The following is a 17,353-nucleotide window of genomic DNA, read 5'->3' on the forward strand; positions in this document are numbered from 1 at the left end:
TGTAGAATACCTACAAGATGGCTTTTTAGAGCAGCATGTGGTTGAGCCCACAAGGGGAAAGGTTATTCTAGACTGAGTACTGTGTAATGAACCGGATTTGATTAGGGAGTTTAAGGTAAAGGAGCCCTTAGGAGGCAGTGATCATAACTTGATAGAATTCACCCTGCAATTTGAGAGGGGAGAAGCTAAAATCAGATGTAATTACAACTGAGTAAAGAAAATTATAGAGTGATGAGAAAGGAGCTGGCCAAAGTTGACAGGAAGGGGACACCAGCAGGAATGATGGCAAAACAGTTTCTGGGAGCAATTCGGAAGGTGCACGATAGATGCATCCCAAAAAAATAGAAGTATTCTAAAGGTAGGATGACGCAACCGTAGCTGACAAAGGAAGTCAAAAACAACATAAAAGCAAAAGACAGCATATAATAGAGCAAAAGTTAGTGCGAAGTTAGAGGATGGGGAAGCTTTTAAAAATCAACAGAAGGCAACTAAAAAGCCATAAGGAGCAAAAAGATGAAATATGAAAGTAAGCTAGTCAAAAATATCAAAAAGTATAGCAAAAGTTTTTAAAAATATATAGAGTAAAAAAGAGGTGAGAGTAGGTATCAAACTACTGAAAAATTATGCTGGAGAAGTAGGTAGTAATGAGGGACAAAGAAATGGCAGACAAACTGACCAAGTATCTTGCATTCATCTTCTCAGTGTCTAGAAGTTTGAATGTGTCAGGGGCATGAGTGCAGTTGCTATTACTAGGGAGAAGGTGCTTGGGAAGCTGAAAGATCTGAAGGTAGACACATCACCTGGAACAGATGGACTACATCCCAGGGTTCTGAAAGAGATTACTGAGGCATCAGTAATGACCTTTCACGAATCACAAGATTTTGGCGGACTGAAAAATTGCAAACGTTACTCCACTCTTCAAGGGAGGGAAGCAGAAGAAAGGAAATCATAGGCCAGTAAGCCTGACCTCGGTATTTGGGAAGAAGTTGGAATAGATGTTAAGGATGACGTCTCAGGGTCCTTGGAGGCACATGACAAAATACGGTAAAGTCAGCATGGTTTCCTAAAGGGAAAATCTTGCTGACAAATCTGTTGGAATTCTTTGAGGAAATAATTAGCAGGATAAAACAACGAAGAATCAGTGGATATTGTGCATATGGATTTTCAAAAGGCCTCTGACAAGGTGTCATATATGAGGCTGATAACAAGAGCCCATAGTATTAAGGAATGGTACTAGCATGGATAAAGGAGGCAAAGAGTGGGAATAAAGGGGATCTTTTCTCGTTGGCTGCCAGTGACTAGTGGTGTTCCACAGGCATTGGTGTTGGGACCACTTCCTTTCACATTATATGTCAATGATTTGGAACTGAACTGAAATGACTTTATTACTTACATCCTTCATATACTTGAGGAGTAAAAAATCTTTATGTTACATCTCTGTCTGTGCAATTTATAGTCATTTATAATAAATAGTATGTGCAACAGGACAGTCATTATAACATAGAAATACAATTGTATCAGCATAAATTAAGCAGTCTGATGATCTGGTGGAAGAAGCTATCCCAGAGCCTGGTGGTCCTGGCTATGTCGCGGTACCATTTCCCGGATGGTAGCAGCTAGAACAGTTAGTGGTTGGGGTGACTTGGATTCCCAATGATCTTTCGGGCCCTTTTCACACACCTGTCTTTGTAAACATCCTGAATAGTGGGAAGTTCACATCTACAGATGCGCTGGGCTGTCGGCACCACTCTCTGCAGAGTCCTGAGATTGAGGGAAGTACAGTTCCCATGCCAGGCAGTGATGCAGCCAGTCAGGATGTTCTCAATTGTGCTCCTGTAGAAAGTTCTTAGGATTTGGGAGCCCATACCAAACTTCTTCAACTGTCTGAGGTGAAAGACGCTGTTGTGCCTTTTTCACCACACAGCTGGTATGTACAAACCTTGTGAGATCCTCGGTGATGTGTATCCTGAGGAACTTAAAGCTGTTCACCCTCTCAACCTCAGATCCATTGACGTCAACAGAGTTTGCCTGTTTCCATTCCTCCTGCAGTCCATAAACAGCTCCTCTGTTTTTGCAAACATTTAGGGAAAGGTTGTTTTCTTGATACCACTGTGTAGGGGTGATGACTTCTCTGTACGCTGTCTCATTATTATTTGAGATTAGGCCAATCAGTGTAGTGTCGTCAGCAAATTTAATTAGCAAATTGGAGCTGTGGGTGGCAATAGAGTCATGGGTAACAGAGCGCAAAGGAGGGGGCTTAGGACACAGCCCTGAGAGGCACCTGTGTTGAGGGTCAGATAGGCAGAGGTGAGGAAGCCCACTCTTACTACCTGCCAGCAATCTGACAGGAAGTTCAGGATTATGACTTTGTGGCCAAGTTTGTGTACAATATGAAGACAGGTGGAAGGCCAGGTTCTGTTGAGGAAGCAGGGAGGCCGCAGAAGGATTTTGACATGTTAGGAGAACAAGCAAAAAGAAGTGGTAGACGGAATACAGTGTCAGGAAAAGTATGTTCAGGCACTTTGGTAGAAAGAATAAAAGTGTACACTATTTTCTAAGTGGGGAGAAAATTCAAAAATCTGAGTCTTCATGCAGTTTGACTTACAGGTTGAGCTGCTGCGGAAGGCAAATGCAATCTTAGCATTCATTTTGAGAGGACTAGAATATAAAAGCAAGGATGTAATGCTGAGGCTTTATCAGGCACAGGTGAGGCCTCAATTGGAGTATCGTGAGCAATTTTGGACCCCTTATTTAAGAAAGGATGTGCTGACATCGGAGAGGGTTCAGAGGAGGCTCACAAGAATGAGTTATCGTTTGAGGAGCGTTTGATGGTCCTGGACCTGTACTCGTTGGAATTTAGAAGAATGACAGAGGATCTGATTGAAACCTATTGAACGTTGAAAGGCCTAGATAGAGTGGATGTGGAGAGGATGTTCCCTATGGTAGAGGAGTTCAGCACCAGAGAGCACAGACTCAGAATAGAGCAGGGGTTCCAACCTGTGGTTCACTGAACTCTTGCTTAATGCTATTGGTCCATGGCATAAAAAAAGGTTGGGAACCGCTGGAATAGGGGGATAGCCATTTAGAACAGAGATGAGGAGGAAGTTCTGAAGCCAGAAAGTGATGAATTTGTGGAATTCATTGCCACAGGTGCACAGACCAGGTCAATAGGTATATTTAAGGTGGAGGTTGATAGGTTCTTGATTAGTCAGGAGGTGAAAGGTTACGGGGAGAAGAAAGGAGAATGTGGTTGAGGAGGACAATAGATCAGCCATAAAGAAATGGCAGAGCAGACTCGATGGGCCAAATGACCTAATTCTGCTTCTATGTTTTATGGACTATCTGCCCCACAATCTTTTTGACCCTACCATCATGCAGTACGCACCTTAGCATTAAAACAAGGACTGACTGGATGGGAAATGGCTTCTTCCCGAGACCATGCCACGTCTCATTACTTATGAAGCTCCAACAGTGGCCTACTGTTCACTTTTTAAACTTGTGGTATAAACGCACCTCATGCTAAATGTCAATCGTCTGGCATGCATATATTTTATTATTTGTTCATTTAATTGTGGTCATATTACTTTTACGTGTTGTGCATGCATTATATATATTGTGTCGTGCAACTTGTTCCAGAGGAATCTTGTTTCATTTTGCGGTGTACATGTACGTCAGTGAAGGACAATAAACTTGAGTTTGAACTTGAACTTCAATTATTTTTGTAATTTATAGCAATTGTATGTCTTTTCATTTTCCTGCTTCTGCACAACAACAAACTTCACATCATCTTGGTTAGACCCCACTTGGAGTACTGGTCACCTCATTACAGGAAGGATGTGGATACTATAAAGAGAGTACAGAGGAGATTTACAAGGATGTTGCCTATATTGGAGAGCATACCTTATGAGAATAGGTTGAGTGAACTTGGCCTTTTCTCCTTAGAGTGATGGAGGATGAGAGGTGACCTGATAGAGGTGTATAAGATGATGAGAGGCATTGATCATGTGGATAGCCAGAGGCTTTTTCTCAGGGTTGAAATGGCTAACATGAAGGGGCAGAGCTTTAAGGTGCTTGGAAGTAGATACAAGTGGAATGTCACAGGTACGTTTTTCCACACAGAGAGTGGTGGTTGTGTGGAATGCACTGCCTGCGATGGTGGTAGAGGCTGATAAAATAGGGTCTTTTAAGAGATTCTTAGATAGGTACATGGAGCTTAGAAAAATAGAGGGCTATGCGGTAGGGAAATTTTAGGTAGTTTCTAGAGCGGGTTACATGGTTGGTACAACATTGTGGGCCGAAAGGCCTGTAACATGCTGTAGATTTCTATGTTCTATCGAAGTCACTGATAATAAATCTGATGCTCGTAGAATCTGTGGTTGGAGGTGATGGATGTAATATATAGGAAAAAATAAGGGGAGGACAGAATTGCTAGGCATGGACTTTGTGGGCTGAATAGCCTCATTCTGTGGTGTGAGTAAATATGAAAATAAACTGTGGGTATAGAGAGATTCAGAGAAACTTTATAATGGAAACAAAGCCAAGCCTTACTCAGCTGACCTGCCTAAAGTTATCACCTCAGAGAGAGACCCTGGAAGACAAGGATTATTGAGTGGTACTGAATTAAACTGCTGCAAAGTACTACTTCACATGGTGGATTAGCACACTATGCTTTCACCTCTGGGAATTAGGCTTGAATGCACTCCACACAACTGAGACAAAGATTCCCTCTTACTGGTGAGTCTGGGTAGTCTTGAGCAAATTTCCTAGTGGATGTGGGCCAACTATACAGAACTGACTTGAATGTGTCACTGAAATTGGTGCCTAAAAGGACTGCTCACACTTGCATGAACCGAGAGGAAATTCAGCGGAGGACTAATCCAAAAGCAAAGTATTGCAGATCCCAGTGACCTGAAATAAAATGCTAGAAAAACTCAGAAAATCCAAAATCTGTGAGGAGTGACAGTTAATATTTCCAAGCCTTTACTCAGTACTGGGAAAAGTTAGAAATCAAATACGTTCTTTACTCGGTCTCCCTTTCGCTGCATCTTAAAACTTGGTTACTTTCCAACCTCTCCATTTCTGTGGCAACTTCTTCAACCTCGAGCGTTATCTGGTTCTCTCTCCATAGATGCAGTCTGACCCATTTATTATTATTTAAAGCAGTCTTTAATTTTAATTTTATTTAAATTTTGGGGAAGAGTTGACAGCCTAGATTGGACCTGCACTTAGCATTACCTTTTGCTGAGAATGGATTTGTTGACTGTGACGAATAAATGAATTACTGAACAGTTGTACTTCGACGTTAATGCAAAATGTAAAGATATTTCAGTTCTCGACTGATGACACACCGGTGAGCAAAAATCAGCTTCCAGTCTGGAAATGGTAGTTATTAAAGAGGGGAAGGTTGTAAAGTAAATAAAACTACTCATATGGTTTAAATACGAGGCTGAGTCTTAACTTCCAAACATAACATCTTTCAAAGATTATTCTTAATATTTAGCTATTTAATATACACACATACTTACTGTAATCACTTTCTTCTATATCATCATGTATTGCATTGTACTGCTGTCGCTAAGTTAACAAATTTCGTAACATATGCCGGTGATATTAAATCTGATTCTGATGTTCCAATCATCTAGAATAAGCATGTGTATGAAGATATGTACCACATACAGACAGAGAGATCCATTCACTAGTAGATCACCAAGCAGCTGATATTATTAAACCCAACTTAATAAAACAACTCTAAATTTCTTTTTGCTCTCAATTCACTGCATTTCAGAAGTCCCAGCTGAGACAAAAGCACAGTAGTTAATGAAGGCCGATTCCTTGCAAATTTCAGTCTGTGCCTAAAATTCAATAATTTAGCAATTTTAATTTGTGGAACACTATTCAAATTTGTCAGATTGGCAGTGATTTCAAGTTGCGTACTTAAACATTCCCTTAAGAGACAATGCTTCCGGTCAATTGCAAAAAAAAATGGCTAAATTATCAGTTTGAGAGAACAATGAAACATTGATTTCACTGGTCAACAATGATTCAGTGACATGGGAATACAAGAAATTTCCACACTCCTGGCTCCAAAGCATGGATTGCATTTACTCAACAGTCCTTGATTGTTCTTCGTTGGCTAACGTGGGATTCATGATTCATAATGTTTCAACTATAAAATAGTCCGACTTGCCTGTATAAGACCTGACAATAATTTAATTATTTGAGATAGAGTGCGGAATTGGAATGGGCCCTTCCGGCCCTTCGAGTCACGTAGCCCGGCAATCCCCCAATTTAATCCTAGTCTACACACAGGGCAATTTACAATGACCAATTATCCTACCAACCGGTACGTCTTTGGACTGTGGGAGGAAACAGGAGCACCCACACAAAACACTCGACGTGGTCACGGGGAGAGTGTACAGACTCCTTACAGGCAGCAGCAGGAATTGAACCCGAGTCACTGGTACTGTAAAACGTTGTGCTAACCACTATGCTACGGTGCCACCCAATAATCAGCACCCATTGTGTAAATTCCTACCATGAAATCTGTAAACTGACAACATTAATTAGAAATATGCAAGTTAATTAAAATTTGAAAAAGGTAGCTAGAAACTTGGCTTTAAACAGCATTTGACAGCATCTGTCGTTTCCCCCCCCCCCCCCCGCCACCCTGCCCAATCTTTTACACCCAACTTTAAGTACATTCAGTATTACAGTACAGGAAGCACAGCAATTTGGACAAAAAAGCTGCCACTAACATCAATTTAGTAACAGTTACATTATACTTTAAAAAATACTTGAAAATTACTGATCCAGACATGGTGAATATACACTGTGGCCACTTTATCTGGTACACCTGCTCATTAATGCAAATATGGAATCAGCCAATCATGTGGAAGCACATGGGTCGAGAGGCTCAGTTGTTGTTCAGACCAAACATCAGAATGGGAGGGAGAAGAAACGTGATCTACGTGACTTTGACTGTGAAATGACGGCTGGTGCCATTCGGGGTGGCTTGAGTATCTCACAAACTGCTAATCCCCTGGGATTTTCACGCACAGCAGTCTCCAGACTTAAAGGATGGTACAAAAAACAAAAAAACTTCCAGTGAGTGACAGTTCTATGGGCAAAAATGCCTTGCTGAGTGAGGTCAGAGAGGTGCCAAACTGCTTCAAGCTGACAGGAGGGTGACAGTAACTCAAATAACCACATGTTACAGCAGAAGAGCATCTCTGAGCACACAACATGTCAAACTTTGAAGTGGAAGGAACCATGAACACATAGAAACATAGAAATTAGGTGCAGGAGTAGTCCATTCGACCCTTTGAGCCTGCACCGCCATTCAGTATGATCATGGCTGATCATCCAACTCAGAACCCTGTAACTGCCTTCTCTCCATGCCCGCTGATCCCTTTAGCCACAAAGGTCATATCTAACTCCCTCTTAAATATAGCCAATGAACTGGCCTCAACTGTTTTCTGTGGCAAAGTGGCTACTGAATGTATTCCTTGCTTTTATTTGTGTCATAAATCTTTTATTTTCATTTGTCAGAACTCAGTTGGACAGCTCACTCAAGACATTTTCAGTGCCCAAGATTCTTTATGGATTGCTTGAGCACATCGGTCTGTGTATTTTTGCACTCAAATCTCTAGACTAAGTCTAAACCACTCAAAGACAAGTTCACCAATTCAGTAATGACTGCGGGATCAGCAGTGCTACATGATTCAACAGAGGGGGAAAAAAAAACTACAAGGTCCTCTGCTGCAAGGAAGACCATTTCCTCGCTTATCAGTAGGAGCAGCATCACAGTGCCTCTGTTTCAGGCACATCTCCTAATAGCTTCTGTCAAGTCTGCTGCCTATGAAGCCAAGGCCCCATCTGAATTAAACTCTCAAATGAGTTTAAAAGATAATTACACAATAGAGGAACAGGAAAGTTACCTAGTTAATATTTATGACTGAGCTGTCACAATTTAGAAAGTATAATCTTATGTCACCATTTATTTGTGGAACCTGGGAATGTCCAAACTGCAGTATGTCCCTCATTGAATTTCAAATTTGGCCTTTGATTCCATGAAAATGATTTAAAACCCTACTTAAACACGTCATAGTCTTTCCTTATCTAGTCCTGGCAACATCCTGATGAATTCCCTTTCCAGTGCAGTCATACCTTTCCTATAATATGGTAATCAGAACTGAAGCAGGTATACCAGCTGTGGCCTAACTAGTGCTGTAGGCAGTTTTAAATTAAAGTACATATTAAATTGAAACCAAATGCAACATATGAGAGTACACGAAATAACGTAAATTAAATATATTAAAATACAGAATTCATTATAGAATATAACCTGTCTGCATCCCAAGTTCTTTGCCCTCCCTCTTTCCCCCTCGTTAGAGGTGGTGTTGCTCTGACTGAGTGCCGGCGGCCAGGACCCTCGCTGCCAGCATGCCGGTCCACTCCCGAACCTGGCTAACTCCCACCACCAGCAATCAGAGCCCGAGTGCGGTCTCCAGCCGCCTGCCGAGCGGGGCCCGGACACTCACCGCACATACTCGCTGCTCTCCCTCCTGTACACGCCGCCCGATCGCCGCCGCCACCAGCAAGTGAGAAGCCGCGCCGACTCCCGCCCCTTTCCCCCGCCTTCATTGGCCACCGCCCCATCACGACGTCAGCGTTGCTATCTGGAGCCGATTGGTCTCTGATACTGTCACTAATAGTGGGAGGAATAAAAGAGCGAGGTTATTTCATTTGAGTGGCGTCTCCTTTGGAGACGTGGCACTAGGATGTCCTGGATGACGTGAAGGCAATGACCATTTGTAATTTACTACACGCAGCAATCCAACGTCGTCAATTAAAAAATAAATAAGCCTTACCAAGAGGAGAGTCTTTTATAAATTACACCACACTATGATGGAATAATTCCCTGAAGTATCATTCTACAGCGTGAAGCAGGCATATTGTTCACTTTTGCAGGGAATTGCTCAAGAACTTAAAGTTTTTGAGGGGTGAGGAGGCACTATTATTAAACATTCTCCAACTACCAGATGATCTGGAAAGACGCAATACAGTAATACCTTCTCCACCCTATCAAGATGCTTCGAAGCCTTCACATCAAAGATCCTCACCATCCAGGCCATGCTCTTTTCTCTGTTCTGCTAGCAGTTAGGAGGTCCAAATGCCTCAGGATTTGCACCAACAGGTTCAAGAACAGTTACTACTCCTCAAACATCAGGCTCTTGAACAAAAGAGGGTAACTACATTCACAACCAATGATATCACTTTAAGGACCCTTGATCTTGTTATTTCATGCTCTTATTATTTATTGCTATTTATTTATATTTGCATCTGCACAGTTTTATCTTCTATACTCTCGCTCCTTCATTGATCCTGTTTACATTTACCATTCCATTGATCTGCTGAGTATGCCCGCTGGAAAAATAATCTCAGGGTTTTATAAATCCTACTTTGAACTTTTAAATAGAAAATGTTGGAAATACTCACCAGGTCAGGCCACATCTGTGGAAAGAGAAACAGAGCTAACATTTCAGGTCAAAAACCCTTCATCAAATTTCTTTGGCCACTCACTTACTTATAGTATTTGGTAGACTCTTTGTATTCTTTTCACAATCAACTTTCCTATCCATCTCTCTGTTGAGAGTAAAGTTCAGCTACCTTATCTTTGGCTTCTTTATCCATGCCATTTATATAAATTATAAAAAGTTGAAGCCCCAGCACCAATCCCAAATGTACACTGTTACATGACAATAACCAGTAAAAGACCCATGTCTCTCACCTCTTTTCTATTAGTCACCAAATGACAGAAGACTTGAAAACATCAGGAGAACTCAACTTGGGTTCTCAAGCTTTCCCCTGCATTCGATATGATTTTGGCTGATCTGCCTCAGGCCTCTTCTCCTCTTCTGTGCTAATTTCCCATGATTCTCAATTCCTGATCTTTTAAAAATATAAATATTCCTTCTTTCAATGACTGTACATAGATCTGATTGTGTATCTGACAGTACATACATGTATACAAAATAATTATGTACAGAATCTTAGTGTCTGGGCAATATTCTCCCCAATTTTCCCTCATTATTGCTTGTACATTGCGATGGAGATGCAACAAAGATCTTTACTCCATTGGATGTAAGAAATAAAATAAATACAAATACAATATTGAGAATCAGAATCAGGTTTAATATCTCTGCCATGTGTTGTGAAATTCCCAATGTTCTAGCCTCCAAATGCACTGGATCATCCAGAGATTCAACACCATCTGCACCTCAGTGTTAAAAGACTGTGCCTGAATCTTGCAACCGCGTCCCTTCATTTGAAATTCTTCCTCTACAGGAAACATTTATCTCAACATTTATTATTTCATGCCTCCAAAAGATTTTACAGGTTTCAACAAAATCTTCATTCTTCTGAACTCCAAAAAGAACAGATTTAATACCTTTATCTGAGAGTTACAAGACTACTCTCTCGTCTTGGAGATCAGCATTGCGAATCTCTTTTGGACTGCCTCAGTATATTCCTTTTATTGCCAGTAGTCCTTCAGGGATTTACTGAATGCCTTCTGAAAATCCAAATGTATGATATATTCTGTTTCTCCTTAAATTGACTCTGCTTGTTACATACACAAAGAGCAAATTTGCTAAACAGGAATTTCTCTTTCATAAAACCGAATAGATTTTGGTTTGACAGTATTCAGTTTTTCTAAACAATGAGCTATTCAGTGATTACAGTTTCCATCAAACTCCAAATAGTGAGAATGTCTAGGACCGGAGGGCAGAGCCGCAGAATGAAAAGACATCACTTTTGGAACAGAGATGAGGAGGAATTTCTTTAGCCTGAGGGTGGAGAGTCTGTGGAATTCATTCCTGAGTTATTGGGAGTGGTTACAGTGGAGGTTGATAAGTTTTTGATTAGTAAAGGTGCTAAAAGTAACAGAGATAATGCAGGAGAAAGGAGTTGAGAGGGAAATTGAATCAGCTGTGATTGAACGGTATCTCAGATTCAATGGGCTGAATGGCCTAATACTGCTCTTATGTTTTATGGTCTTACTCCCAACACAGGTGTGAAGCAATCATTTTTCTCCCTCTTGTTGAACAAAGGTATCATATTCACATTTACTAATTAGTTAGTATCTTTCTGGAACTTTATGAATTTTGAAAAACTTCGGCCAAAGGCTCAGTAACCCTGCAGCTACTTGCTTTAAAAACAAGATGGGTTCTGAAGACTAGTTTTCCTTTCATTACTTTGTTCTTCATCATGGGGGTTGTTACGGGTTCTTCCCTCCCATTTTAAACCAACCCACCATCTGTTAAATCTGACGAAGGGTCTTGGCCTGAAACGTCGACTGCGCCTCTTCCTATAGATGCTGCTTGGCCTGCTGCATTCACCAGCAACTTTGATGTATGTTGCTTGAATTTCCAGCATCTGCAGAATTCCTGTTTTTTGTTTTTTATCTGTTAAATCTTCAATTTTTATATTGTTCCCTCATGTAAAGTAATGGCTTTGTTAGATCTGGAGATGATGTTGTTCAGTAGGTTCGTTGGAAGTCAAGGATGTGACATAACTCATGCATACAGATATTATATTAGATGTTCATCATAATGCAGGTCAAACAGTGTCAGCTTGTAACAACAAGTAACGCAAGTGGTTAGGCCACATCTGTAGTATTGCATACAGTTCTCGTCACCCCTCTATAGGAAGGACGTTGAGGCTTTGGGAAGGGTACAGAAGAGGTTTACCAGGATGCTGCCTGGTTTCGATGGCATGTGTTGTCAAGACAGACTAGATAAGCTTGGGGGTTGTTTTCTCTGGAGCGCTAGAGGCTAAGGGGAGATTTGATAGAAGTTTATAAGGCACAGATAGAGTGGACAGGGAGTATCTGTTTCTCAGGGTTGGAATATTCAATACCAGAGAGCATGCATTGAAGGTGAGAGGGGGATAGGTTCAAGGGGGATGAGAGTGGTGGATACCTGGAATGCTCTACTGCTATGGTGGTAGAGGCAAATACATTAGAGACTGTTAAGAGATTTGTATGGGCACATGGATGTAAGGAAAATGGAGGGATATGGACATGGTGTGGGTAGGAGGGACTAGTATTTCGGTGATTTTGATTTGCTTTTTAGCTGGTTTGGCACAATATTGTGGGCCGAATGGCCTGTTCCTGTGCTGTACTCTTCTATGTTCTAAACAAAAGTAACAAAAAGTAAAATAACTTGGCTAATTCTCTCCCTTTATACTGCAAACCCGTCTAAACCAGTTAGATAAAGAAACCTGTGAACAGGTAGTGTATGAGTCATACTTCAGTTTCACAATCATAGAAATCATAGAATCATAGAACTACAGAAGTCTAGAGCCATGTGCAAGTTAGTGAAAATTTACCGACAAACAGGTCAATATACAAATATATAAGTAAGTGTAACGAAAGCTGATACAACAACAAAAAAAAAGAAAAATAATGAACTGGTCCCTAATGCAATAGTTCCGCCCCCCACCCCCCAACCCCTACCACCACACCCATTGATCCATAATACAACAATTTGAATCAATACATCTGAAAACTCAGAGGTAAGAAATCTTGCAGAACCAGCTTCGGTTGTAAGACTTAATCATATCCCGAGTTATAAAATATCGAACAGTTCTCATGCAACTGTGAAATAATCAGGTGGATTGTCCTCATGGGTCGAACTGCTTCCATTGATGATGACCTTTCAAAAAATAATTAAGATGTAAACTATGAAAGGCACACTAGAGGAAATGCTATAAATCATAACATTGAGTAAACCCATCTGCCTCGGACTGATTTTTTAATGGTAACATAGCGTAAATGGTGGTTGTAACTTATGTACATTTCCGAGTTGGGGTTTCACTTTAACAGGGTGGTCTGACTTGATGATATAATCACCTTAAGGGTTTTTGGTGTGCTTTTGTATTCAGGTTTTGGAGTTCAATAAAATATGTTTTGGTTTTTCTCAAGCATTTAACACCTCACTTCATTTTATTTACGAACACCTACAATTTGATCTATCAATCGGATTGATGTGTCTTCTCTGCTTCTTTGTGAATATCATTAGCCAGATCAGATATGTCTGCAGATTCATCCGTATACCTTTTGCCTATAACTGCACATGCCATACGATTTTGAAAGAACATTTTAAACATTCCAGCCATTTGTTCTGTTACTTCCTGCAAGGCACCAGCAAAGATTCAAAGTATGTTTATCATCGAAGTATGTAGGCAGTGTACAACCCTGAGATTCGCCTTTCCACAGACAGCCACAAAACAAAGAAAACCATGGAACTCGTTCAAAGAGAAACATCAAACCCCCAACGTGAAAAAAAACATATCACACAAATGGCCCAAAAACACAGAATATAAGACATCAAACCTCAAGTCATCGAAACAGTCCAGAAATATTCAGTTCAGTTCAATCCAGTGCCACATCGATTGTTGACTTCAGGCCGCACAGCCAGTCTGCCCCGAACAAAACTGCACAAAATAGCGACAAAAAAGGAGCAACTGGAAACCAGAAACACATCATAACATGAACCATGGAGTCCAATCCACAAACAGCGCCGATTGAACCTTGCCCAAGATCCATGGCTCTGGCACCATCCTCCCGCAGCATCGAGTGAGAGGAAGAGAGTGACTGGTTACTTGCAAGCAGATGGTGCTGAACACACACTTGCCTTCCGCTCATGTTCTCGTTGATTTTCAATCTTCCTCGATACTTTAGTCGGTGGTATCAGCAAGAAATGAAGTCAATCATGGGCTCACGCCCCTGTCTCCAGGCTGTTGGCCAAGAGGCCACATAGTTCACTCGAAACCATTGCTTACTCTTTCCAGAACTGATGCAACATTTTTAATTTCCCTCATAGAACTTGCAACACCAGAGGATTACTTTACTGTAAAATGATTTCCTTCTGGAACGGATTCAGGACAGGATGACAAGATTTCTATGAATCTCATGGCAGGGAAGATATAACCCAAATAACAGGATTCTAAGCATTTATATGGATGGGAGACAAACTCCACACATAAATTACAAGATGCTTCATGAATTCAAGCCATTTCTTGTTGATTGGCAGGAACCTTGCTGGATTATGACATTCTTATGGTGGACATTGTTAATAAAAGTATCAGAATCATTATCACAAGAGATTCTGCAGGTGCTGGAAATCCACACTAAATGTTGGAGGAACTCAGCAGGTCAGGCAGCATCTAGAGGAGCTGGAGAAGCAACACCTTACGTTCCATACTGCTAGCCTCCAACCTGATAGCATGACCATCAGCTTCAATGTTCCCCCTCCCCTCTTCTTCATTGCCCCACTCTGCCTCCCCAACTCTTCTCCTCATCAGCCCATCACGTCCCCCGGTGCCTCTCCTCCTTCCTTTTCTCTCACGGTCCACTCTGTTCTCCTATCTGATTCATTCTTTTCCAGCCCTTTACCTTCTCAACCTATCAACACCACCCCCCCCCAACAGTTTCTCACTTCATCCACCCTCCTCCACCCACTGGGCTTCACCTATCACCTAATAACTTCCACTCCTTTCTCCCCCTCCACCACCACCTTCTTATTCTGGCTTCTTCCCACTTTCTTTTCAGTCCCAATTACGGGTCTTGGGCCAAAGCATCGACTTCGTTCATTTTCATAGAGTTCCTCCAACACTTTGTGTGTTGCTCAGAAATATTATTCCATTTAGCACAATGTAACATATAGCAGTGTAACAGGAACTGTACCCAACTGGAAGGGTTCCATCAAAACTCATGCAAAAGGCACCCTTTCCAGTCAACACCTGAAAGGACTTGATAGCCTTGTCATGGACCTCCGGTTTAGGTAGAGAGATATCCCAGGTGAAAACATGGGTAGGTCTTAATATACCCTAGAGGGTTAAAGTTCAAAAGTTCAAAGTATATTTATTATCAAAGTATGTATACATCATACAACCTTGAAATTCAACTCCTTACAGGCAGCCACAAAACAAGAAACACAAAAGAATCCATTAGAAAAAAAGACATACAAACACCCAATGTTCAGAGAGAGAAAAAGAAAACAATAAAAGTAAGCAAGTAGCATCTAGAATGAAATTGCATCCCCAGACATGAAGCCTGAAGCTTCATGAAGCCGGACACAGCCTCAGCCTCAGTTTACTGAAGAGCGGAGTAAACGATGTGGATCAGCGAGCAGGACCAGCCCAACCCTTGCTTCCAGTCCCGACATCCTGCCTTTTCAATCCTTCTGACTCAGCGTTTAAGTCATCCAAACATCAGGTCGTTCCCCACTCTTAGACCTGGGCCTGTCAGGATCGATACGCTCTGGGCCTGGACCCTGCCGCCATGTTCCAGCCCATACCCAACCTTTCCAAATCGGCCCATCACTTCGATCGATATATTGTCAGCACACACAATCTAGACTAAGACGTTGTGTCAAGGACTTGGTCCTTGTATCCGTGTATCCCTAGGAAACAGTGAATGAAGGACAAAAAGTTGTTATTGTTTGATTGCAATGCTGATATTTTTTCAAGGGAAACAATATATGTTTGTAAAGGTCTACAGAGGCACCAAACGTCGGAGGGTATTGTGACATGTGTGCCATGTATTGGCATAACCACAGATGGAAGCAAACTAACGTGATTCCCAGAAGAACATGTTATGGTTCATTTCAATTGGCATACTCTGAGTGGACAAGACGAGTAAAAATGCAACAACAACAAATAAAACAAGATGAGTTTCATTCTCTCCAGAGATTCAAGGTCTTCTGGCTGGTTGGTGGTTCAGCAGTGTAGGCACTGAGTCAGAGGCTGCATCAACCTTGGTGCTTGCTGTCTCCAATCACATGTCTTGGTGATACCTTCGCTCACTTTCAGTGGCTAACAGGTATCCACTTACTTTTTCCTTCAACTTTTACTGCTAAATTAGTCATCAACAATATGGTAAGATCCTCACAACTGAACCCCCCAGATGGCTCCTTTATGTGGCTTCTTGATCAGGACTCACCCTCCACGAATCAAGGCATGTTTCCTTCTGCCAGGTTGCTTCAGGCGGCAGAAACCTGTTGGGAAGCAGACCGAACAACTTGGGTGAGTCTCATGCAACAGTCAACCAGGCTGTCTCTTTCTTTTTGCTCTGTCAGTGTGAGCAAAGATTGTAAGGAAGGAGTTAGGTTTTTTTTTTTGCTTTGAGGCCAGGTCAAAAGTTGCCTTTGTTGATCAACAGTCAGTTGGTAAAACCATGCTGTCAGGTCAAGGCCCTCAGACATTGCTGGACCCTGTTTCCTCCTCACTATCAACACAGGCACACCTCAGGGATGTGGCATTAGCCCACTACTCTACCCTCATGACTGTGTGGTTAAGCACAGCCCAATCGACAATGGTGCTGGTAACATCTCAGATAGTGAGGACGAGGCAAAATATATCAGTTGGATAAGTGGTGTTGCAACAACAATCTCACACTCAGCACCAGGAAAACCAAGGAATCATTGTGGATCTCAAGAAGACGAATTAAGGGGAACACACACCAGTCTTCATTGAGAGGTCAACAATGGAAAGGGCGAGCAGCTTTGAGTTCTTGGGCGTCAATATCTCGGTGGAGTTGCCTGGGCCCAACACACTGATGCAATTACGAAGAAGGCACACCAATGGTTCTACTTCATTAAGAGTTTGGGGGGATGTGGTATGCAAATACCCTGACAAATTTCTATAAATGTACAGTGAAAAGCAATATGAAAGGTTATATCACAGCCTGCTTTGGAGGCTCCAATGCACAGGTTCACAAGAGGCTGTAGAGGACTGGAGACTCAGTGAACTCCTTTACAGGCACAACACTCCTCACCATCGAGGACATCTTCAATAGGTAGTGCGTCCAGAAGGCGGCATCCATTATGAGTACCCTCGCCATTTGGGACAAGCTCTCTTCTCATTACTAGGAGGAGTACAAAAGCCTGAAGAACTACACTCAATGATTCAAATAATCCTCTCCATCATCATATTTCTGAATGGTCCATGAACCCTATCTCATTATTCCTTTTTAAATTCTGTAGAGTAATTTTTTGTCTTTCACTGTACTGCTGCCACAAAACAAACCATATAAGAGAATGATAATAAACCTGATTCAGACTACATTGCTTTCTGGCTCTACAATTTCTAGCCCAGTGTCCCATTTACCACAAGGGTCTTGCTTCTATCATTGATCAACAGCTGATCCCACCTGCAATGTTCTTACTTGAACTTCCAGGTCTTGTTCCACTTAGTCAGCAATATCCAACTTGATTTTGTTAGCCTGACCATGCTCACAACATCTGGTTGCAGGCCATCCATAAAATTTGACTTCAGTGGGCCGTAGCCA

At 41.7% G+C, this 17,353-nt stretch overlaps 1 protein-coding gene across 1 annotated transcript in view; it reads right to left on the minus strand.

The window, feature by feature from the left end:
* The window catches only part of LOC134351018 (glutamine--fructose-6-phosphate aminotransferase [isomerizing] 1-like), a 104,971-nt gene extending 96,354 nt beyond the window's left edge, over positions 1–8,617 (minus strand). The window contains exon 1 of the mRNA XM_063056985.1: positions 8,541–8,617. Coding sequence (XP_062913055.1) covers positions 8,541–8,547 — 7 coding nt within the window. The 5' untranslated portion in view covers positions 8,548–8,617. The remainder of the gene's footprint in view (positions 1–8,540) is intronic.
* Positions 8,618–17,353: the final 8,736 nt, after the last annotated feature.

The sequence above is a fragment of the Mobula hypostoma genome, chromosome 8, assembly GCF_963921235.1.
Source record: "Mobula hypostoma chromosome 8, sMobHyp1.1, whole genome shotgun sequence".
Lineage (NCBI taxonomy): Eukaryota > Metazoa > Chordata > Chondrichthyes > Myliobatiformes > Myliobatidae > Mobula > Mobula hypostoma.